Below are 25802 nucleotides of genomic sequence, written 5' to 3' on the forward strand. Positions count from 1 at the left end.
GCTGGCTCCTAGCCAACTGTTTGAAAGCAAAAGGGCCCTCTACTGCCTTGCTGCTTGGTTGCTTCGAGTTGCTGCTGCAGAACCCAGCCTCCTTGACCCACCAGGTACTAAGTACTCTGATACTTAACACCTGGGTGCTGCTTGGCTCAGGGCAGGCACAGAGCATTTATGGCTGTTTGTTGTAAAACCACCATCCCACTAATAGGCAGAGCTACAGCTTCCTCACTAACGCTGGACAACATTCAAACACCATCTAAAATTTTAACACTGCAACTGTAAGTATACACTCAGGCTTCTGTAAGTTAAATATGCATATGATTTTTCTCTGTAACCTCCCAAAACAGGGAGGTTACGCAGCCTGAAAGGACACTTAAGTGTTCACACACCACAGGGAAGGAGTGCCTGAGCAGAGGGATATGTAAACAGGGTCTTGAAATACCAGCATGAGAATTTTCTTTTGACCCCAAAGCGCATCTGCCATGACAGACGTACACAGGAATAGCTGCAACACTTTCTGCTGGACCTGTGAGTAGCCGCTGCAGTCCCTGTCCACCACCAATGCCTGTAAACATGCCCGGGAAGCGCAGCAGTGGCAGTTAAGGGAAGTACCTTTGGTTTCATGCCGCAGTAAAACTGGGAGGAAGGTCCTACCTAAGGGAGGCGTGAGCTGGTTCCTCACTGCTGCTCAGGAAAGCAGAGGCCCAGCTGTCGTGACCATTTGGCATAAGAGAGATGAACTATGTGGCTCATGTTAAGAAAAGCCTATTATTCCAGTAATAACTGAGCACAGTGACCAGCTGATCACCTCTCATCTCCTCAGAGGTTTTGCTCCCACCACCGATGGCAGCCGGCCTGTGATGCTGGTCCCTGCTGCTCGTTACCTTTCCAGATGAGCACCTCTGCTTGCTTCCCCCTGACACTTGAAGAGCTCCCCAGCACGTGCCTGCCAATTAACTCCTCATTTGCAGCCCAACCCCTCTTCAAAGCTCCCTTTGCCTCTGATGCCTACAAGCATGTGTGCCCCTCTCCCCGACACACGCGGCTTGGCTAAGTTTAGGAGGCTTGTGCGTGAACACGGCTGCTGATTATGCAGGCCAACAGGGCTCTCCTGCTTCTCACGGCCTCTGCCTGTCTGTACCCATCTGCTGTCTCATCTCTTAAACCATCCATTGTGGGGAACAGGATCCATCCTGTAAATAAAAATTCTGTGTATGCCGTGTTCCAGTGCCTATCGAATTAGAAACACAGGCTGCAATTTGGCTCTTGGATGCAACTGTTAACAAAAATAACAGCAACAACAAACCCTTCTGCAAGAAGAGTATCTGTGTGCAAATACGACCTCTGTAATGTTACCAAGGTCAGGCAGACCAAGGCCAATCTGCTGTGTAAGAATATAAATCAAAGCTGTCCAGGGACTGATTTCATTTACAAGGTTTGTAACCATTCTGGACAGAACTAATGTCACTTGCTTGCTTGAGCTCTTTGCTCCTCCTCCTCCTCCACCACCACGTCTTTGCTCCTCCACTTCCACCCCAGCCTCTCCCTGCCTGGCAACACCTCCTGACCTCCTTTGCTCTTGAAGCAAGGCTCCTCTTCTAGCAAGAAAGCTGTGGCTCATACACGACAGTCAGTCACACCAGGCCAGTTTACTTAAATTATGCAAAAATTTCCACAGGTGCAATTAGCACATAGCCACAAGGACACTCACCTGCAGGTTACATGCCATTCAGAACACAGGTCACAATTAAAACAAATTGCACACCAACTTCTTTACTATTGCGTTCACAGATCTGCAAAACAAACCAAGGAATGCATCTGTAGTGAGTATTAGAGTCTGGGCACAGATCCTGTGAAATCACATGGTTTCCGCTGTGGAACTAAAAAGGCTTCTCCAAGAATGTGTGAAACAGCCCAAATTCTCCATTTCTTTCTGTGCTCTCTGGCTGTTTGCGTGGCTCAGTTAAGGCAGCAAGTTCTGTTTCTTTAGCTGGCAGCTTTCAAAGCACACCCCGATCTGCAAACCGAAGGAGCGAGCGCAGGATTCAGCGAGCAAGCACTGAGTTAACGTAATCCCGCTCCACACAACAGGTTGCTGCCTCCAAACTGAAGCCCTGCAAGGAAAGAGTCCAGCGGTTGCCTCGCTCCCAGCAGCCATCTTGCAGCCTGTCCGCAGGTGTGCCTGCTGAGCTGCAGCAGGGCCTGGGCACCGGTACGGCACAAACTTCACATTCTGGATGTTAACTTTAGTTACCACAGCCAGACAATGCTGCCAGTGGTGTGGAAGAAAAAATTGCTGCAGCCAGCTGTGCTGTTCACAGTCGGATGGTTTCTGTGTAGCTCCAAATGGTTATGGCTGTTGTGGCCAAGGACAGGATGATGGATGGCCTACACACACTGTCCAAGCAGGGAGAATGGCAGAAGTTCACTTTGGGGTTGTTAAAATGCTAACCTGGGTTAGTTAACAAAAGCCGAATGGAATAGAAAAGTTAGGGAAATAAACACAACTCATATGTTATATATGTGCACTACAGATTTGATCTCTGTGGTTACACAAACATTTGACTTTGGAAGTGGGACAATTCAACAGCCGTCCTGTTTGAATACACTGAATCAACTTCTGATATTAGCTGTACTGTAATTATTGTCAAACCACGACAAGGGAAAGTGGCTATGGCAGACAACACACAGAGCTGCAAACAGCATCAGAAGAGCAGTAATATGATTTTTCAGTGCACACCTCTTCCATGTGACATGGGAACAAATCAGAACCTACTTTCTCTTGAACTCAAGGCTGGCAGCTATTCACAGAACAAGTAACAACTTAATAAAATGGCTTAGATGGATTTTAACGGTAACTGCAGTAGCTTATCTGATGCATAAGAAGAGATCATCTGTTCTAACAGCAGTTTTGATGAAAGCAACATTTGAACTGTTTTAATTACACACAGAGCTGCTAAGACTGAAAATAACTTATACTACCAAATGCAAATAATATGCCTTCCATCTTTTCTTAATTACTCATGGAGCAAATTATTACCTTACCCAATGGAAAGACATCTGATTTTTCTTAACTGGAATTATAGGTATGTTTAACACACAAATACGTAATCAACCACCATATCCTTTATTCAGTAAGCACTGCAAACACATAGTGCATTCTCTGAAAAATACCAGAGACCCACACAAGTAAGCTCAACATAAGCTTATATGAGCACAGAAGCTGTTCCTGTAACTGGTTGCTTTGTCTTGCAAAGAAAGATCATAACTGAAATGGTCTCTGCCGTATCGCTCATTTGACACTTGATGAAAACTGGCCATATTCTCCAAGGATTTCCACTTGACTTCAGATTTCAAATTTCTCTTTTTCAGAAGGAAGTATAACCTAAGCATTTCAATGTTTTGTACAGGTTCTGTCAAGCTAACTGGGCTTCACGACTTCAAGGGATATTGAATGCTGTGTTAAGTGCAATAGCATTTTAAAAAAGAATAACAAAAACAGACATAATAATCAAGAGCTGCAGCCTGTATGTGACTGACTGTAGTAAGACCAGAAGATGTTATTACAAATGCTTAATATACGCTTTGAAGTGAGCCTCTACGGTGTACTTTCTTTACCTTCACATATCTCATGACAGGACAGATCAGATCGAAGACCGATTTAGTCAGAATTAATTGCATATGTAATTAAGCACTATCTAAATGTGTGCACTTCATAAGTCTACATCAAAGTTACTGCGGCTCCAAGGGCCGAAGTATCTGCTCTAACAGTCGGCTCAGCTCTGCCACACAAAAGAGGTAGGAACATTCAGATGGTCCAGCTAACAGGGCCCAGGAGACTTGGGGAGGGGTGGGGGGGAAATGCAGCCATACAGCTTGTTTGTAGAGCTTTGACAGGGCCATCACTGTATTCCTGGCACACACTCCTGCATCACACAAAGCATGGTTAGAAGATGATGTTATCTTTGTTGCATCTTGACCATAAATGAGAACAGGTAGCAACAGACTGTAGGATAGGAGAGAGGATAGTAGCTGTTTACTGTAACTAAAGATGCAGATGAAAGAGAGAAGCCTGTTAAATAAACCAATTTAGAGCCTCTGGGTTATACCATTTTGACTATTCTGTTGAAAACTGAGCTACATAATTCAGATCAGTAATAAATTTTGACTACAAACTTTCTCTTCCTGTTTTTAACACAACTGAGCTTTATATTGGTTAATATAAAAACTGTTAAAGTTCATGGTTATATAGAAAAAGAAATCAGAGCACTCAACTGGCAATTTGTATTTATCTAAGCCAGAGTAAATGTTTATACAATATCTGCCAACATAACAGAATATGCCTGCCACTTACTACATTAAACATGATTACGTACAGCTTAATCTACTGAATAGTAACTTAAGTAGACTTTAGAGGTACATAGAATTTTATACTGTGAATAAAGCAGAAAAAAAGTCTATTCTCTTTTCCAACAAAAGTGATTGCAAGGATTTACAATGAGCTTCCTGTTAGACTTGGAAAAGGAAAAGAACCTCAGAAAATTCTCTGTGAAAGTATTTGTATGTGAGAGCAACACAGCAGCAGTAAAAGCCTCTAGCACAGTGGGAAGCTGTTCCCTCAAATAATATTTAAGTGAATACATAAACGTTAGTAGAGGAAGACTAACAACTTAGAACACAAAGGTATACCCATAAAGATGCATGTTTTCCCCAAAGGAAATAACCAGGGAAAGAATGCCACCCATTTACAGAGCTCTGAATAGTATTTTAGAGGAAGTTTGCTGTAATTCCAGCACGTTATGTGTGAAATGTGCGTGTGTGTACATGGATAAGCTACAATACCATCTGTACAGCAAGTACCACATATGTGAGCATTATGAACCATCAGGGCTGCTGCTATGCTCAACAGTAAATGTATTCCAAGCCACACACACACATATAAATACAAATGACTTTACACGCTGAAGGCTGAATTTCGCTCAAATAACTCACAGGCTAATGCCTGTAACACAGACAAAATCTTGACCAGAAGTGAGGAACAACTCCAAGATTAGAGGAAACCCACCAATTTAAGACTAACATAGAGCTATATCCATGCTAACAACTGGGATGCCCGCCGGAACCGCAAGATCTTCAACATATCAACCTAAAGCATACTTAATTGCATTTTCCAGCTTACAAGTCAGAACACAATGAAAACCATCCAAAACCAAAAGACAAAAACAAAACCCCTTTAAAATACGGGCACATGATCCACCTGGAAACATCCGCGTGACCTTTAATCGCCACCCAGCGCTTCCAACTAGCCCAGGAGGCTCCGAGTCCCTTCTACCCACAGCCTGATCGCTACCCTCTCGCTTTCTGCAGCTCCCCCCGCTCCAAAAGTTTCTAGGCTCCGCACCTGAACGCGGCGGGCGGCAGAAGGCGAGCAGCACCCTGCGCAGGAACGCTCCCGACCCGGCTCCCGGCGAGTTTCCATCCAGACCTGCCAGGAGCAGCCGCGCAGCTCCCTCTGCCTCCCAGCGCCCGCCCGCCGCCGCCGAGCCCCCAAACCACGCTCGCCATCCCCCCCTGCGCCCCCCCGCCCCTTCTCCACCCGCCCCGGGGCGCTTTCGCCAGGGACCAACCCGGCGGCTCGGCTCCACTCCGGCTTCCCCGCTCCCGCAGGGCTCCGGCTCGGCAGCGCCGCCGCGTACCTGTCGCTGCCCGCGGCCGCCGCCCGCCGGCGGGGCTGCCTGCTGCGGGGCTGCTCCTCCGCCTGCTGCCCCCGCCGGGCGCCCCCATCCCGGCGCTCCGCTCGCTGCCGAACCAGCACGGGGGAGGCGCGCCCCGCAGAGCCCACCCCTTCCCGCCCAGCCCGCCGCCGCCGCCTTTCTTTTTTTTAATTTTTCCTTTTTTTTTTTCCCCCTTCCCTCCCCTTCCCTGTGTTTATTTTCATCCGCCCCTCGCCGCGCCCAGCCTCGCTCCGCCTCCTGCCCCCACCAACTTTCCGCTGCCTCCCGTCCCACCGCCACCCTCACCGCCCTGCCGGAGCTCCGCGTACGGCCGTGATGCGGTGGGCAGGGGGCAGCTCTGCCCCGGCCCCTGGCCCAGTTCCGGCCCCGGCCCCGCCCCGGACAGCACCGGGCGCGGCCCCGCTCCCGGCCGCCGCCCCCGCGCAGAGTCCCGGCCCCTTAACGCCCCGACGCCGCTTCGCGAGCGAGCAGCGGGTGTGAGCTGGACGGGCGTGCGGGCTGCCGGGGCTCGGAGAACTTGGCGGGTGGTGGGGAGCGGCTAAGGGGGAAGCGTCCTTGAAATGACATCTTCAAGTGCCTGCCCCGAATCCCCGGAGAGGTTCCAGAAACAAAGGGTTTCATTCCAGAAATGAAGTCCGGGAAATAGCTGTCGCTCATTCGTTGTTATTATTATTATTATTATTTACATTAAATTAATTAAGGCTTAAAGTGCCACAAAATATTTTGGAAGGAAAAAAAAAAGAGGAATACTCACCAAACTCCATCATCTACACTTGTTTGATGGGAAAACAGAAAAGTTCTGAGTAAAAGTAATTTGGAGTTTGTCTCTGAGGAAACATCTCAGCCATTCACACGCTATCCCCAGGTTCCTGCCTCTGCATCCACCCGGGTGCGTCCCAGGGCCCGGCCATCGCCTGCGTCCCCTCGTTCCCCGCGTTACTCCTGCCTTGTGCAACGAGGGCCTGATGCTCCCAGGCAGTTCTGGGGCCGATCCTGCCAGATTTTGCATGCACGGTGCTTGCAGTGGGAGCGTTGCATCTTGAGAACCGATTCATCTAAGCAAGGGCGCCAGGATTTGGCCCATAGTAAATTCTCTTTAGAGATGGTGCCAACAAAATCTCTCAGCCATGGGAATAGGACGTTTTTGGCAACTCAGGCCCTTGGCTGTCTCTCTCTGATGTTTCCTACTGGTGACAGGCTAAAGGCGAGATCATTATGGGCTTCCTCGCAGCAAACACAGCACAGCTATGTTGCGCCCCAGGAGCTGCTGCCCGGTTAGAGGTGTAAGGATGGTATTTTCTCCTTCTCAGGAGCAGCCCTAATCTGAAGAGCATCACAATTTGCGCAGCACATGGAAACACTGCGATAGAGACCGTTCTATTGGTCGGGAATCAAATTGCAACCTGAGGACGCAAAAAGCTTAGAGCACGAATGTGCCTACCCCAACAAGGCTCCAGGTTGGAACGCAGCTCTGGGGCTTCCCCATCCGCAGCCGAGCTCCCGGAGCAGATTTTCTGCTGCGTGCATTTATCAGAGGTGTGTATGCCAAGGTGCAAGCTGCCCGCACCGGGGCATTACAAATTTGGTATGTGCTTCTCTGATTTTTAAATCCCTGATGGTGGTGCCAGCCAGAAAAACTGCACTCCTAGAGAGCCACCCATATTTTCACTCAATTTAAACTGTGAGTGGCACGTAGCTGCTCAGCTGCCCCTGTCGTGGGGCATGGGAAGTGGCACAGCCTGGGGCATCTGCTTGGGCTGTGGCTGCACGCTCCCTGCCGCTCCTTCGGCTTGCGCGAAGGGGCCTTTCCTCCCCGCTGCACATCCCAGCCATAGGCTGACTGAAGGCTTCCTTGTACCGGGATGAGAGCTTAACGTGGTTTAAATCTCCTTCTGCTGCAATTAGGCAGATGACATAATGTTGAGCATTGGATTGCCTTGCTGTGCAGCAAAGGGTTTCAGTTTGAAGTAGAGCATTTTGGAGGATTTTGGGGTAGTCAAGTGTAGATATATCTACATTGAAGTATTAAATATGGTATTTTATTATAGTTTCAAAATTTGCTGCATGGCTAGAAACCACTTTATGTAAGGATTTAAAGTGCACACAATATGTGTGCAGTCAGGGAATTATACAGCCACAGGTTTTTAAACACCAATATATGCAGGCTCCTATTGATATGATAAACCATCAGTTGCATGTGCTGCAAAGCTTCTTAAATCCTCATTGACACAATAGACCACTATTGTGTCAATAGTGTGGAGATTAATGGGGTATTGTCAGGCTATTCTAGGCCTTAACTTTCATTTATGCTAAAACTTGTTCTTCATTGTAACTCTTAACCTTTGGATTCTGCCAACACATTTCTTGTCACAAATATATTAATGGAATTAAAAGAAACCTGGCTTTTACATGTTAATTACCCTTACAATGATTGATTTGTAAAAGAAACACATCAGCAGAATCTAAAAGTACAGAGGCACAATCAAATGGACTGAGTGTCAGACCAAGAGCCAGGAATGCCCGAGGAGCAGCTCCGGCTCCGATGAGACTGTCCCTGTGTACGAAATGGTAATGAGAGCACTTACTCGCCCTATCTCATAGGTATATCTTATGGATTATTCCTATTGTCTAAAAGATTTTTCACCCTTTGTTTTACAGACTTAAGCAACACTCATGCTCACGAATTTGAAAATGTAAGCAGAATATTCAAAATTTACATACAGATAAAAGAACCACCATCTGTTAGAAGAACAAATTAAGCTTTTGCTTCATTAAAATATGGATAATATGAAACTAATGTGTGTTTAAACCAGAGATTTCAGTCCACTTGAATTTCTCCATTAGGTTTATAACCAAGGCTGAATTGGGTTTAGGAAGCACAACCGTTCATTAAAATCACTACTTCAGCCACATGATGATTTGGTAAGAAAACGCAAGCCCACACAGTGCGGGGCAGCTTGCACGTTTGGGAAACCACCTTTGGCGCACCGCTGCCTGGGAAAGTTTTGCTGGAATGGCGCATCCCCCAAGTGCTGAGGAAAATGGCATTGATGGTTTCCCTCTGCCTGAGCCAGAGCTGAATCAGTGACTCAGCACGCTAGCGCACGAACGTGATGACTTCTGAATGAAATCTGAAACTTATATTTTGAGGACATGTTCATTTAAACTATGTCATTTCCAATAAAAACAGCAAATGTCAGTTACAGAAGAATGGTCAAATCACAGCAGTGCCAGGATGTGATGATGTTATATCATGACTCATTATACTTCAGCTAAATATTTTCCTCCTTCCTCCTGTTTCTTTCCTCCAAAAGGCACCACATTTCAATAGTGTGTACAGACATCTGCCTACTGCATGACAGTGTACAGAGTAATTGATAGGTAATTTACTATGGATTAGGTATTTAACTTCTGGTGAAGCAGAAATGCGCAGTTTTTATATTTGCTGTCCTTAAATCGAAGTTGCAAAGTGCGGATGTTACAACTTAACCTTGACTGTAATTAATTTTGATAATAAAAGAGAATAGAATTTATTTCTTACGAGTGCATAAAGTTAGCTGGACAATTTAAGGCTCTATTCAATGAGTAATGCTCTCATAGCAGGGGTAAATATTGGTCTACCTGATAATATTAGTTTCTATTAACAACCTAGAAATGTTATTTTCGTACAGCTCTGGTTTTATGTGCCTTAGTGCCTTCTCAATGTCTGGGGAGCCATTGCACAGGGCAGGACAAACAGGTATAGTATGTGAATAAATGTAGAAAAAATTCCAAAAAATCAGGCTTTTCATCTCTACAGATTGGTGGAGAATCCTTTTGATTTTTTAAGAACATAAATATAGAAAATAAGAAGCTCAAGCTATAATGTTTCACAGCTTATCACCAGAACAAGGTTAAACCATGCCAGCTGAAGCTGATAGCTTGTTAAGGTATTCCACTATTAACTTGCTGAATGTGTAATTACATGAGAACAACGCTCACCTGTTAGATGGCTACCCACTGTTTCTGGCTTTAGCCTTTGGTCTCCACGAACCCTTACTGTAGGTATTGTCCTGTTTGTGGCCACTTATTCACCCCCATCCCCTCCAAGAAGACGAGTCTTTAATCTGCCTGGAGACCATTTAGATCCTACTCCCATTGAGTCACCCTACTGGGTGCCTGGGGAAATATAGGTGGAAATCCCACTGTTTGGCTGGCAAAGCAGTAAAATGGAGCCAGCCATTTTCCTTCTCTGAGTCCTGAGCTTGCAGCAGTATCAACGGAAGTCAGAAGTGAGACATTTCAGAACATTGTTGCTCATGATTTACACCAATTGGTTAAAAATAGCAAATTGCTAATATAACAAGCCTGTGAGGTGTTGATACAGGTAAATAATTGGTTATAAGTCAAGTACTGTATAAAGAGTGGTAAGTGTAAAAAAAGACATTGTACTTTTATCTCTGTAAATAGTATCCAATTCAGGTTGCACATTAGTAGAATTCTTTGTAATGTTTAAAGGAAAGAAAATAATTTTCTCCTATTTTCCAAATTATGTGAAACCCCCTTTTTCACCCTTGTCAGCTCTCAGAAAATTTTAGGATGTGCCTTTAAGTGATTAGCATTTTGTAAAATATAGGTAGACAGAAAAATTTTAACACTTTCTTTTAGCATCTTTTTGAGTACTGTGTTGAGAGTTGTTTTTAAAGTATTTCTGACTGTCAAAACCTCAATTTTAATATCATTGTTCTCTCTGTTTTATATCTTTCTAGCCTGCCTCCCCATTTAGAGAGATGTGTAGAAACCTCAGGTTGTATGCCTGTCATCTTGAAGGCGTAGCGATGATTTTCTGCTAATGCTGATGGGCTGTGCACCCTCAACTTGGCAACTTTATCCCGGTTCTGCATTGTGTCAACATCTGTATATGCTTCCACGCCTGTCATTTATCTTTCTGGCCGGTGTAAGAAATGGGTGCACGCTGCTATTCCATGCCCACCCATGATCATCAGACATCAGTTTGCCTTGAGAAGCACACCAAACACCATCTCTGTCTTGAATATTTAAGTGATAAATCTAATAGCTGCTCTCGGTTCTTACTTAGGCCAAAGTCTGACTGAAATTCAATCTGCTGGCTCTCCAATTCCACCATCTCCTCTAGGGAAGCACAGGAGAAGTGCCAGTAATTAATAAAATAATTGGAAAACATATTTTTTTTTATGCTTTGGCAGCACTGCATGGGTCACCCAGCAGGGCTCACGTGGGATCCTGCACAGATGAAGCCGAGGCAGTAAAGGCCAGAAATTCCTCCCTTCTGAGGCCGTGGGGCTGGCAGCGAGAATCCCGCCTCAGCAAAGAAAAGACATAGCCACAATGTTTGTAATGTCTTGTCCTGTGTATTTTACTACTTGAAATGTGCTTATAGTGAAATCTGGATGACTGTATGTCAAAGCTAATAAAAGGGATTCAAGCAGTGAACATAACTGGGCACAGTCTTGCTGTAAAACTGGTCTTTCCTGCCTGCAAGCTCTCTATCCGCCTTAACTTTGAAAAACAAGCTCTTTCAGGCCAACAATTCTGGCCATGGCACTTTCCTGCAATCGTAAAATGTGATTAATTCCTGGCCCTTGCAAAAGAATAACTTTTAGGAAAAAATAAAAATCCCTGACAGGGTGGGGCATTACAAGGCAGAGGGCTGGGAGTGGAAAAGCCCAGGTGGGGGCATTGCCACGGTGCCATTTGGGGCCAGGTGCAGAGTGGTGGGTGCTGCAAACATCCCCAAATGTCTACAGCAACCACTGAAAGCAAGAAAACTCATTCTTCTGTACAGTGATTAGCTTTTCAGTTAGGTATATTACATCGCCTATCATTTGATGGGGAATTCATTTCAAAAATCTAAGGTAACATCAACAAAGTACTGTAATTAGATTTAATGGCATGCTTCCAAGATTAATAGGCGATCTTCCTCACAGCCTACAATTTTAATTTCCAAAATTTCATTTGTCATACAGCTACTCAGTCAGTATAGATTCACCTTCTGCAGTGTTTACCTACACTTTTCCTCACTAGTAGTAAAATGTACTGCCTTTTTCAGGCATAGATGAAAAGACATATTAGCAACAAATCTATGCTCACAGTATATAATCACAAGATGACAAGACGCTTAATGTTATCTATTTAATTATATATAGCAATGTCTGTTACACAAAATCACTTTTCAATCCCATTTTAGGGGATTACCTGATCCTGTAATTGATTCTGTGTGATGAATCCCCCTTGTCCTACAGAGACCCAGTGACCTTCAGAACAGAAACAGGCCTGAAAACCTGCTATTATTTCACTGTTATTTATGTGTAAATTACCAGATAATATAGGGTGGGAACAGATTATAATTTTATCTTTTTATTTACCTCACAGGGCTCAGACTTGAAGTGTTTTATGTCCTGGCTCAGAAGATACATTACTCCCTATCAGTAAGAATGACCAGAGGCAAGACTGATGTTTTCTTTAAGGTAAATCAAATATTCCCCTAGAAATTTAGCCAATCATACAGGTTCCCAAACAGCGCAAAGTTACAGTAAAACTACTATCTACTGTAACTGTCATATCCCCAAACTTGCAGTTAGTGGGTGAGGCAATTGCTTATTGGTTATAAATACCAGCAGATCAGTTTATCTATAGATTAGTATCACATTACTCATGCCAGAGTCCATAAAATCCAACATGAATCAGCTTGACTCCATATACCAACAATCACATCCTACACAAAGGTGAGTCCACAGGTATCAGCTGATGACAGATGTGAAAGTTTTAATGTTACAGAAAACAAGCAATTAGCCATGTGTACATGTACAAACTCACAGACACATCCACAGATGCACATAAACCTTGCTCCTTCACTGTCCCGCCAAATATAACTCCATGGATTAAGGCCTTAAATATGACCCTAAGAATGTAATTTAGTACAGTCTGAATCCCCCTTGCGCAAGCCTGAGGTAGCTGCTTGGGCTGTCACAGCTAAGCAGCTGTCCAGCCTAACACTGACTCAGGAGCCAAAAACCTGCCTCATTTAGGTGACAGTAAAACAGTTGTAAAGGATCAGACAGACATTTTTCATGTCTGATGTAGGGAGGGTGCTTAGAAATAGCTAATGCCAGTAATCACTAAAGATAGAAAGGTAAACAAAGGGCTTGTAAATTTATATCTGCTTGAACTCTGAAATAAAACCTTGCCATACTTCTCTGATTCATTCCTATCCAGAAAGAGCATAGACTCTCATCCTAGGTTTGAAGAAAGATGATCAAACTATTTACTTTTACCTCTGCCACACATACAGAAAGTCCATAGCTCACACACAATCAGTAATGACAGAAGCGGTTGCCTTTGGCATGCTAACCTGAGTTTCTGTTTAGTGTATGCCCCTTGACATCTCGGTAGCTGACTTTATCCTAGAATATTTTGTTCTTGGACACAGGTGAATATTGTTAATTATTTTTTTCAACACCTATGGCCTTATCTAATATTAAGGTTTGTTTAAAAATTGACTTCTAGCTCTATTGAAACATGGTGTTCACTCCTGTGTGCTAGCTGTGGGCTGCAAACTCCTTTCTGCTAAGTAGCCGTAGAAGAGCCATCCATGAAAGGTTTGCTCTGGTCTATTCTGTGCCTTACAGGTTAGTGCAGAAGAAAAATTTCCACTTAGAGACAGTGAGTGAGTACAAACAAGATAAAGCACTTGTTATTCTCCATATATGAAAGTTAAGAGGCAAAAGTGAGTGGAAGTGGCTTTGATCCTTTGGAGCTACTGCTACTCCTTCTCTCCCATTGACATCTAAAATGGTGCACCGCGTCCTAGAGCCGCTCGTATTACTGATCCTCAGACACATCTTACTACTTTTCTTTGGTAGCTGCAAGATGACGGACTTTTCACCTTTGAGGCGACAGTAGGTGACAAGGAGATAGATGGCCCATTTCATCTCCACATTGTTTCAGTGATCACAGTTTGCCAGCTGCTTGTATGACTGTGCATGTCGGCCCACTAATCTTGAGTGATGCAAAGCTCCATGGAGTCTGGGGAAATACCATTGTCTGTGACAAGTCATGCAGCAAACAGGCATGCAGAGGAGCTGTCAGGCAGGAGGCTTGTGTTTGCAGGGGGTCAAAAGTGTAGAAAGCACTTTAGATCCAAGGCAGGGTAATATAGCAATGGCACCTATCCTATCCTAAAAAATCTTATTTGCAGCACATATTTGAAGAATTAACATAGCAAAAATATATAACAAAGAAGCAACCAGTAACCATCAAGTTATTACTAAATCCTCCGGACAGTCCTTGACTTGAAAAAGCAGGCACAGGTAGGAATGCCAACACTATTATCTAACATGGATCAAAAAAAAAAAAAAAAGTAAGCCATGGCATCTCCATTCTTGGCAAAGCACAGAGACTGCTCTGTTACCTCTGCTGCTTGGAGTGAGGCAGTTGTAGATGCTGTGGCTGTTAGCTACAGACCTCCTCTCTTCTGTGTCTTTGTGGATAAGAGGAAGGCATGAAAAGTGATTCTCCATCTGGGAAGCAATGCAAGAAATAGTATTTGTGGCTCTAGCCAGAGTTTTCCAGCTCCTTTTATAGCTTTGACTCTTCTTAATTAGTTGCATAATGAAGTGCCAGGATTTTAGCAGCCATGTTATAGAAAATAAATCATTTTGTAATAAAGTCTCTACTGTCCAGTAGCCAAAGATAACTACACGTTACTCTCAGCTTTCCTATCAAAAGCTGATTTAGAGATGGATATTTTATCTGAGTACTTCAGATGCTGCCTCAATAGTTTCCTGTGTCCAGAAGAATCTCAGTGACTCATTTTTTATTTTGCTCATGCGTACTTTGTATGCTGGTGGAGAATACCTAGTTGGTCCTTTCCCTGTCATCATTAGTCACATACATCCATCAGGCCAAGAGCTCAACACTAAACCAGAGAAGGAGAGAAGGATGGAAAGGTCTCCACCTCCTCCTGTAGCCAGACCATCACAAACCACTCTCCATAAGTTGTATAGGGGACCCAGCTGCAAGGAGCGCGACCTTAAGTGGCATCCTGCCACCTGGCATGTCCCCCTGCATGTCCTGGGGACTGAGCACACTGCCAGGTAGGATGGCACTTTGTCCTGGCACAGCGATGAAGAAGGGAGTGGAGTTGTGGGAAGACAGTAGAGGCACTGGGGAGAGGAGGCAGACTGCCCAGTGATCAGCCAGGTGACAGGGATGGGTATTTGTAAGTGGCCTGGTCAGTAGTGTCCCTTGAGTGTGGGTCAGATCCATGGTCAAGCTCAGACTCCCATCACATCACACTGCCAGGACTTGAGCTCAGATGAGCTTTGGACTTGTTGAAATAGGGATGTTAAGCCATATTAGTCCTTACTATGGACCCAAGCGAGTAGCTATCTGCAAGGTGGATTGTATATCACTTCTGCCCATCAGTAATGTCATGGGGGTGATGTCAGGCTGGCAATTTAGATTGAAAATCCTTCCTAGAAGGATCAGGGTATCATGTGTGCATGTGTTCCTGGGTTTGCTGGCCATCTGGGCTGCTCTTAAAGCCATGTGGTTTTACACCCTGCCCACGTTTCAGGCATTCTGTATCCATAAAGCCACAAGGGAGAAGTGCTTGCGTTACCTTGCTCTCTGATCTACGCCCCTTCAGGGAGTTTTGACAGCCAAAGTCTGTGTTTTCCCTAGGATCTTCAAAACCCTTTCAAAAAGACCTGATGATGAAGAGTCTGCTGATTTTTGTTGGGACTGCCTGAAGATCCCTCTTTTCTCTCAGTTGCCAAAGGAAAAAAATGTGAACTATATTCTTCAAATGTCATCCCGGGGAGCCAACGCTCAAACTCTTCCTCACATATAAAATGTCCTGGCAGGATTACCATATAATATCAATTGCAGCAGTGGAAAATATCAAAGGATCATGGTTTAAAATTAAACAAAAAAGCACCCTTTCTTGTCTCAAAAGCAGTATACCATTCCTCTTCTTCCTTTTCCTTTCCCACCTTCAAACTACCATGCACTTTGGTACTGTAGGATTAAGTAGCCACAATAAACATGCCTGTGTGAGGCCAGCAAGTCCGAATGGAAGCAACCACTTTACTTTTTAGCCCAAACCTTCTGTTACTGTAGCAAATGAGATTTTTTTATTTTTTTTTTTAGCTAACTAATAGAAACTGATTTAGGCCCTTTGCACTTGCTGCCAGCAAGTGTTCCCACTCCAAAAATAGCCTATTGAAGAAAGAAGTGTCAGTTGCTGTCTTCAACAGGCTGCTTTTCTAAACCCATTGTTAGAAGGCACCTACTTCAAATGAAACCTGGCATGTCACCACGTCAGTGGGCAAAGTGCCATTCCAACAGATGGGCAATGGCTATGCAGTGCCAGTGATTCAGTCTGTATATCAACCTTGAGTAACAAGGTTGTATTCCCACCTGAGAACGTCAAAACCTGTAGCTGCACTCTACCATAACCTGTGTCCTCACATGGGTTGCTGTCCAGCCACACTTACAGAGTATTTTAGACATTTCTATTTGTTTTTGAGACCATACTGCTCTGCTTGACTGGGCACTGGCTTTACATTTGGATGGGTGAGCCTGGCCTACCATGCTCTGCAGTGAAGGTGTGGGCAGGCCTGTCTGGGTCGTGCTCACCTTTCAGTGCTTTTCTCCTCCTTGTGGCATCCTGGCAAATATGTGGCAAAGCACTTCAGCATGTAATCCTGGCAAAAACTTCAGAAAAACCTCAACAGCTGTGGGCGCAGTGAGAAAACACAATGAGGTTATCTCTAGCTTGGGCTTTAGGAGTACAGCGCAGAGTTAATCCTAGTGCTCAGGTTGAGCTATGTTTAGTGCAAACATATGCCCAAGTATCAGGTGGTAAGAGCAGCCATGCTCTCATTTCCTACAATTCTCACAAACCCCGAGACGTGCAGGTGTATCACAAGAGCACCAGGCCTTGATGAACTGGGATTCATATGCCATAGCCTCCTGAGACTAACCTGACAATTAAATCTCCACCTTCCAGTGTGTCTGGTACCTCATCTTTTCAGGGAAATGCCAGCTTGTGGGTAGACTGTCTAGGTTCTTTTGTAGTACCCATTTGTATTACATGTGTTACAAAGAGTCTCAAATTAATGCATGTAAACTATAACTGCATCTTTTCAAAATCCCCTCTCATATGTCCCATGAAGCTATTAGTTTAGCTATCACTAGGTATTAAAATTTAAAAGGGTCACTAAATGCATACTGCTAGAAGGAAACAACATTAGTTACACATTACCAGAACAAAACTAAATTAAGAAACAGCTCATTTCCTCTGTACCATCAATATTTTACTCAGCCATAGCCTGGATGCTTGTACTCACAAAGAGGAATTAATCATTCATGTGCTAATGTACATCCATTATTTTTAAATCATCACTTAAGTAATCATTTCTGTGTGTGCTCAGATGTGTGATGTCTGCTTATGAAAGTGCAGGAAAAATCAATACAAATTAAATAAAATTTAAAAGGTGGATGTCCATGAAACAGATGCAAAAGAATCTTCAATGCAGCAAAATTATAATCAAATTTCTGTAAAACTCTTAGTGAGTTAGAATTTGAAAAAAATACTGGTCTAGTGCTAAACATATTTATATGCCATGCTTCCCTCTTTATTTTGGTGCAAGCATGGACAATACAGTTCATCACAGATTCTGTCTTAAAACCTGCATAAAATTGAAACAACAAAAGCTTTATTGCCATTTAATTTGGTACTGCCATTTTCCAACAGTTTATTTACTGAGAAGTATGGTGCTCATATCATAACATCGTTTGTGTCTGCATATCTGTGAGGTTCCCAAAGCCTTCACGCAGCGAGGTGCAGAATGCCTTGTGGAAATGCTCCTGCCTGCAGCGTGCGCAGAGCTCCCTGCTCGCGCTGCGTGGGGCACACCCAAGTGGGAACCAAGGCACCATGGCTCAGCAAAACGGAATCTTTCGTCTCCTGCAAAATGTCACCCTGCCTTTAGCATCCACCCCGTACAGTTCACAATAATCAATGTCTCATTTCCCCTCCTCCCTCAGATGGGCTAACTGGATCTCCTGGGCTGGATTTGCTGCTGGCTTGCGTTTGTCATTTACACTTGTGGAAAGCGCTTCCAAACCAAGAGCCCTGTGTTACGTAGATATAAATTACAGCTAGTTTAGTCGGACATAAATGTCTATCTAAGGTGCAAAGTAGTGAAAAACAGCAGTTAGTGCTGGCTGCATATAGGAAGAGTTAAGATGGTCCTACTAGATTGGAGCCCACAGTCCCATGGAAATTAAATAATCTTTTACTGAAAGTGTGATTGCTTCTTTTGGACTACACATATCAATGAAAGAACATGGCAATGCTACTAGAACCCTGCAAGTACAGTGAATTTCAGAGAAGAGCAGCATAATACTTGAAGCAAAATTTGGTGCAGCAGTGCTCTAGGTTTTTTCTTTTATTGGTTCAGTAATTTTATGGTCATGTATTTTGATGACAATTTAAGGGAGCTCTGTGTTTATGAGGCAATAACAAAATCTCCTGCAAAATAAATTCCAAGGCCAACTTGTCTATTAATATATGGTATAGCTTCTTGTGAATTAAGAGACGAGCTGGAACAATGCTCAGGAGAAAGCAAGAAAGAGTATGTACCTTGATTCAAGATGGGAAGCCTTAGGTTCCTTTTTCAGCTGAGACCCAACACTCTTGGCCTGTGAAATGGAGAAAACGATCCAGCAAGCAGTACCTCTGTTTTGCAGCAACTTCTGAGGCTTAGTATCTGGTTCCCACTCAACTCTGCACCAAAAGCAATGCTTTTGGATATTTCACTTAAATGTTTTTCCCCCTTCAACCCATTTGTCCTAGAGCCAAATCTTTAACAGTGCATCTCTGTGAACTGTTTCTGCCTCACCAACACAACACATTTCCAGGCAGCTCACCTGCAAACATCACTGAGTACATGGCAAAAAAGCACGAAAGTATAACCAGGTTACTGATAATGGATAACAGGAGCACCATAAGCAGACTGGATTCAGAGGTGTATCATGACTGAATTTATTCTACACAGCATGGAACAGAGAATTTAACTTCTCTCTTGGAGAAGCACATGGTGAAACTAGCTTTGCCCACAGCTTAGGGACTCCTGGAGTAGTGTGCGGTTCAGGGTTGTATATGCTGTGTAGGTACCAAAACCAAGCACACAGTTTACATCCCCTGGCAATGCAAAGTGACCAGTTAGTGCAGTCCAGCACACAAATATGAGTCTATAACCTTGGAGAATTGGATTGGATCTGTTTAATTTCAGCCGAATTAAATGATAATACACAGTCATGAGCAGTATGTGAGGGAAAAAACAGTTGCCAGATGAGACTACCGTATACAAACGCCACTGTGAATTAAGTATGCAGGACAAACACTCTTTTGGTAACAAAGCAGTTAAGTAAATACGAATTTTAAAGTTCTTCCCACTTTTAACAAATTCAACAGTTGTCAGGGCCTACAGCAAGAGCGAGGGAGGTGACTGAGAGGGCATTGAGTTTCTCCACCTCATCCAGTGCCACCTGGGGGGTGGAGGAAGGGGGCTCCCTTCAGAGCATGGTACACTTGTGTTGCTGGATGCTGACACAGGGTCTTTGCATGAGCTGTCTATGCGAGCTACCTGACTACTTAAGTCTAAAGCAGGTGTAAGAGTGTGAATTATAACCTATGATAATTCCTTTTTCTGGGTGTCTAAAGAGCTAAGCAGGTCTTTTCCCAGTTGGATGGCTGGGGTCTGCTGAGAGGAGATTCAGCCTTCTCTGTGCCCATGGGCCCCCACAGCTCCCCACGTGCAGGAGAATCCTTGCAGAAAAACCAGTGGGAGCTCACACAGATGTAGAGAATATATAACTGCTCTCTACATACAACTGTAATTCATACAACTAATTCATACACACACACAGCTGTGTGTGCAGCCACTGTCTCAAAACACAGGCATGCCTTTTTTGCCTTTGCTCAAGTTCAGCATAGTCTAAGTGTCCCACATCACTCCTGAAACACTCTTACTATGATGCAGAGGATAAAAATGTCTCTGTCTTGCTTGTGCTAGTTCAGTGCTGATGGGCAGAGGTGACTCATCAATGGACGAAATGGGATTTTCAAGTTCTTTTAAAATGATGAGGTACTTTTCAGGGCTCACCCAGTTTGTAATTAGATACAAGATTTATGAATGTATTTGTCAAATAATGCAGTTGGCAAGTTTTAAAAACATTTCTGGCTAATTGTTCTTTTTACTCATCAATCTTAAAAGGGAAATAGCAAGGTGAGATTGTATTTTACATTTTTTTTTCCTAGTCTCTCTCTTGTCATAGCTCAGTGAAAGGAATGGCAATGTAAATACTGGATCCATGTCTTCCCATGATTTGTCCTTGGTTTCCTGTTGATTTTCTAGCTAGTTCAAGCTAGACTCAACCTTGCAAGTGAAACTAGACAGGGGATTGGCCAATTTCAAGCTTCAATTTAGATTCATAATTGGCTGGTGCAATTATGTTTGCTTTCAGTACTATGTCACTTTTTTTTTTTTACAGCACTCTGACTGATTTCTTGTTTTGATTTTACTCTAAACCATGCCTGTGTTTCCATCTATTTCTTACTGGGTCCTATTCAGAAATATCATTTTCAGGATTACATTTTCCTATTAAAGGCTTGATTGAAAGATGGATTCAGGACTCAGACACATGCTCATTTAGCAAAGCAGATGCGGCAGTTTCCTCAAGCTGTTTTTTACCACCTGCTTGTCAGACACTGCATCCCACCATGGAGTGGATGGAGCAGATCATGTGAGCGTTTGGTAGCTGCTTCTGTGCAAAGTCCTGCGGCTTAGCTAAATTCCCTGGACACGTTCCCTTCCATTTGCACATGACTAAGCCTCAAACATACATTTAAGGCCCACTGATGTAGACTAGAGGTATTACTGGTCTGAGCAGTTTTCCTGATTGAGACCAGAGCTTCCAGTCCTGTGATGAGGTATGCCACAGGACTTCCAAACCTGTCCCAGGCAGCCACCGAGGTTCTGCTTGGGCAGAGCCTGCCAGCACCAGTGCTGGTGCAGGACCAGGTGCTCGCCCTGAGCACACGCATCCCCCTCCTGTGTGCTCTTGCTCATTACCAGGCCCAGCTGCTTTTTACTGCCCCTCTGCCAACCGTTCCTGCCCTGTAACTCTACCGGCAGAATGGATCATGTGTCTCTTCCCTGTGCCCTACAGGCAAAATCAGGCAGCCACCTGCTTAAACTATTTAAACCTACAATTGGATCCATGACAGTCTAGAGGAAAATCAGGTGGAGACCACTCTGCTGAGGAAATGTGGGGAAATTTCTCACACTGGACTGGTAACTCGGGAAGTAGAGCAGATACATCTTAAACCACAGAACAATATTGTGGGTTCACAGCCACTTCTCTGGGGCTACTAGCAGAGGAAGAGATGGAGAGAGGGAGAGGTTATGCTTAGAAGCAAATCTCTGCAAGATCAGCATGTACACACCCTTCACAAACCTGGTCATGCAGCCTTCATACAAGCCTACAAAGAGCTGTTCATTCAATTTTTTCTTAATAACACAGATGTATTTTTTGGACCTTAAGCTTTGGAACTTAATGCAGTCTGTTCAACTATCCTTCATTAAAAATAAAGCAGACCAACACAGAAAGCATAGCACCAGCCGGTGCTGTAAAGGCAGACCATTATATTGAGAGCACGAGCCTGTGCATGTACATTGAATAAACTTAGTTTCTGAAAATGTGCCTTATTCACACCCAACCCTGCAAACATGCTCTGCCAGGCTTATTGGCATGGGACAAACTTACTGCCTGATGCAGTGCTTACAAATAAGAGCAGCCCATCTTTAAGAGGTGTCTTATTGCTCTTTCTTAGCATCAAAAATCCATTGCTAAGACACAAAATTCAACAGTCAGCTTTATTTGCTTTGTGGCATGGGGTGTTCTTTTCCTTTTGTATACATTTTAAAGTTATCTTGGTCTTCAGCAGAGGGTGATAAGCTGTGGTATTGTTACCCAAACAGCTCAGAAATGTCAGCAACAGAAAGCAGGGTGAGCAGAGGCCCTTCAGAAACTAATGAGAATGGAGAGATCTGCATATTCATAGCAGGAGGGAGACAGAGCAGCATATGCAAACTGAACAATTGCCACCAATGGGTGAGCTGATTACTGTTTATTTGGAGGTGGAGAGAAATGAATTCTAACTGGCTAAGACATTTTTGTTATCCTGAAATACACATTTGGCTAGAGCAAATGGCTCCAAATCAGAAAAGTGACATTTTTGTGCTGGCTGTTTATAAACAGGATGTAGTTAGTGTAAGGCATCCACAGCTGTAGTAGCTGCAGATTTCCAAGGCCAGATTCTAATGAATCATACTTTATCATTAGTTTTCATGTTTGCTCTCCCCAAGGCCATGCAGCATTTTGCAGGGAACCCAAAAAAACAACTTGGCTGACTGGCTGGCACTCAATATTGTATGACAGTTCATTGTTTCAAGAGACTCTGTGTCTTCACCTGAAACTTTAATCATAGTATCACAGGCCCAGTCCTGCTTTTGATTAAGTCAATGTTATCAGCTTTAGTAAGTGCACAACTGGATCTGAAGTCAACAAAACTGAAAACAGGGAAACCTCTTCAATATTAAGAGTGTAGCTGAGATGGGTGTCAGAAATTCAGGGCCTGTTGTTGACTGCCTGACCCCAATGGGATGGCAGGTGCAGGTGGGTAGGGAGAGGGGTAATGGTGAGATGATGGAGCTGCCTCAGAAATACAGCTTTCTAGAAAGACAGATAGAGCTTTAATCCACAGCTCACCCATCATTTATGGTAAATTTGGTGGAAGTTGTGTGAAGAAATCACAGGAAAAAGCTGACCTTTTGGGTAACTGTGCTACACTAAGTCTTGTTTCTTACAAGAAAAACGCTCTGGAGATAAGAGCAGCTTACTCAGAAAAAAAAAAAAGAAAAAAAAAAGAAAAAAAAAAGGTAAGATCTAAGATCTGTGGGCCTATATGTGAGGCCTATACCTATTTGCAGAGGTATTTTACTGCTGAGACCACATCAGAAGTGCTGTGTCCAGTGACGGGCTCCCCAGTATAAGGAAGACATAGGCATACTAGACGGAGTCCATTGAAGGGGTGTATAAATTACCTGATGGGTGTAAGTAATAACTAATAACTACTAACAGTACTAACTAACGCAACTTGTCTCCTGTCAGCCAACCACATTCCTTTGATGGCAACAGAATATTGCACTGAACTGGCCATCATCTTCACCATTCTTCAGATTCCCCTCTACAGGCAATATTGGAAAGGCCATCTTTCCTTGTTTCACTTATTTATTTTTTTACCCTCCCATCCGGCGATAGTACTAATAAATTTTGAAATAAAAGAACAATTTGTTACTTCAGAATTAGCACCATGACTGGTCTTCATATGGAAATAAGGTTATTCTGCTCTAATGAAATTGCTGAGCTGAATGCACAGTTTGAAGTTCATGACCCATTGAAATGATGATTTACGGACCTTTTCTTGTATATTACTCATGTTAACATTATACATAATATATTTCCATCACTAGACCTTTGAAAGTTTTCTTTTGCAAGATTCTTCTCCTGTCTGTTGTGAATATTTCTGTTCCCTCAATACTGTCCCAAAGGAGGCTTTAAATCTTACAGCGCACCAGAAACCTCTTACCTTTCTGGTTGCAGATAAATGCTTCTCAGTGTCTAGGCTCAGTCTACTTGGGTGGACATTGCAGTGGAAAGCCGTTCTTTAAACTATCTTCAGTTTACAGGTTGTCAAGATCTGCAGCCTGATGTGACAGAGAAAGAGGTACAAGGAAAAACTGCAAGGCTTATCAATCCAGCCAAGGAAGCTGCAATGTGATGATCATCTGCTCCCAACATCTCCCCTTGTCTTCTTGTCTGTCCTCAATGTTAAACTTACTACATGAGAGGACAACAAAAACATGGGATCAAAGAATTAGGGAGCGATCATGATGGAGCAAAAAGCATTTTGCTTATGTAGGGTTATAACACGAAAGGCAAAAATAAAGGTGCAGAACAAAAAGTGCTGAGGAATAGGAACAGTGTGATGCGGATTTCCCTCTGCTGCATTTCCACTGTATTCCATTCAGTGAAAATGCTCAATATATGGCAAATATTTGGGAAAACAGTGCCAGAGCAGTATTTTGTATATTCTGTGGATGGAAGTGTATTGGGAATCTGGTCAGCAGTGTAATTGTTTATATTCATTATAAACAATCTGTGTTATTTGGCAAAAAAAACCTGCCTTTCTGAGTTGACTCTTGTAGCTGCTGCTGAGATCGTTCTATCAGCTGGTTGTAATTTTACTTTGGGGGCATACAAAAGTACACTGTATTTCTTCCAAATTATCTGTGGGGAAAATCTGAAGAATACACTAAAGGTTCCTTGCTCTTATGGGACTTCTTTTGGCCCTCTTTCAATAGTCTCTAAGGGCCATAAGAGGATGCAGACTAAGTTTAGATTGTGTAAGCCCTGCAGCACTGCTATATACCTCTGCATCTTCTTTCCATGTTTTAATCTCCAACTACTTTCTGCTTAAACAGTGATAGCAGATAAAATAATGAACATAATTGCTACAGGAGGTAAAATGAGGCACGGAATGGGGGGGAAAGATCTTGCAGTGAAAGAGTTAACCCCCTTTTTGGCTTTAAATATGAAACAAATAGTATGAAAGCCATTTTCTGAGCCCTCCGCACAGGGCTGAGTGTATCCCAGATGTAGGAGTATGGCTTTTGCAAGACGGGACCTCACACTTGACCTAACCACCCTGCAAATGAAGCACTTGTGCTTAGCATAAATACGTATTTGCGCTCCTGTCTAGAACAAGCGGAGGGTAAAAGATTTTCTATCTATTGGATGCTTGGGAGCTTCCAAATGTTCCTCTACTGTATAAGGATGAACTACATCTATTTTTTTTCCTATAAAAGGGGAGAAAAGGACTGTCAGTGCATTAGCTAATAAGCTCCGTGGTTAGGATCTTTTGCCTTGTGACTACCCAAGTCTGCCCAGAATAGGCTAAGGCAAGGATTCAAAACCTGAACTTTCACATTCCACCTGTGTGTTGTGACTGCTATGAAATGGTCAGTCAAAAGGAGGATTTCTCTTGTCATTCTTGAGCTGTTCCAATTAGTAGGAATAACTAAATATTCACTATACTTAATGAGAGATGGGTTCTACAGTCCAGCAGTTTGAACATTCACCTCTGGTGTCATGCTGCAGGTTTGAGTCTCTGCTCCAATGACTCCTCAGAGGGACTGGGCATGGCTGAGTTGCTGGATCGGGATTGCTTTTGCTTGACTGATATTTTCAAGAAAATAAGAAACCCCAAGACAACTGTTTGTTGAAAGAGCAGCTCTGCATGAGCCCTACCACATCTCTGCTACTTCTCTGACCACAGACCTGATCATATTCAAGCAAAAATACTCTAAGAACAGGTCCCAGCCAGCAGCGTTTTAGAAGAGCATTTCATCAGCATGGGCAGTTCTACTTCCTCTCCCATGCTGACAACCTCTGCTGCGGGGGAATGTGTTTGCACTCACACCTGTGCCTAGAGATCACAATCACACAAGAACATGAAAGATCTTTTTCACATACGTTAAGGACTTCTAAAAATTTCCAATAGGTTTCTGTTTTGTTGGTTTTCTCCCCCTGTCTGTTTTTGCCAAGCCTAGGCTTCAAAGCGAGAAAGACTCTTATTCTGAAGGCAGCTGTTTCTGGGACGGGAAAAGTGCATTTGGCTTGGCTCTGATCTTCCTCCGGGAAGGTGAGGCTCTGCTCTCGGCTCCCCCCAGGCTGTCCCAGCCCCACCAGGTCTGACCCAGGGACAGAATTTAGCTCCGTGTAATCTCTGTTGCTAGAGGCTGAGCCTGCTTTGCGCAAGTTTGGCTCTTTCCCCATCCCTCCTGCTCTTGGGAAGTGCACCGTGAGCAGGAGCTTGTCGAAATTTTGATCAGGTCATTTTCATTTGTTCAGTAC

The 25802-nt window shown here is 43.7% G+C and overlaps 2 protein-coding genes across 19 annotated transcripts in view; both read right to left on the reverse strand.

Annotated features, from left to right (window-relative positions):
- SEMA6D (semaphorin 6D) overlaps positions 1–7214 on the reverse strand; it is a 31751-nt gene extending 24537 nt beyond the window's left edge. For 8 of the 18 annotated variants that reach the window (XM_080607117.1, XM_080607109.1, XM_080607115.1 and 5 more), the window contains exon 1: positions 5399–5564. In XM_080607117.1, the coding sequence (XP_080463243.1) occupies positions 5399–5476 (78 nt within the window). In that variant the 5' untranslated portion in view covers positions 5477–5564. The other 10 variants (XM_080607108.1, XM_080607125.1, XM_080607123.1 and 7 more) reach the window with 10 other exon arrangements.
- The window catches only part of LOC308200940 (uncharacterized protein), a gene marked incomplete at its 5' end in the record, with an annotated part of 194897 nt that continues 170831 nt past the window's right edge, over positions 1737–25802 (reverse strand). Inside the window, one exon of the mRNA XM_080607559.1 lies at positions 1737–1790. The remainder of the gene's footprint in view (positions 1791–25802) is intronic.

This window comes from Anser brachyrhynchus (genome assembly GCF_964034855.1).
Source record: "Anser brachyrhynchus genome assembly, chromosome: 11".
Taxonomy (NCBI): domain Eukaryota; kingdom Metazoa; phylum Chordata; class Aves; order Anseriformes; family Anatidae; genus Anser; species Anser brachyrhynchus.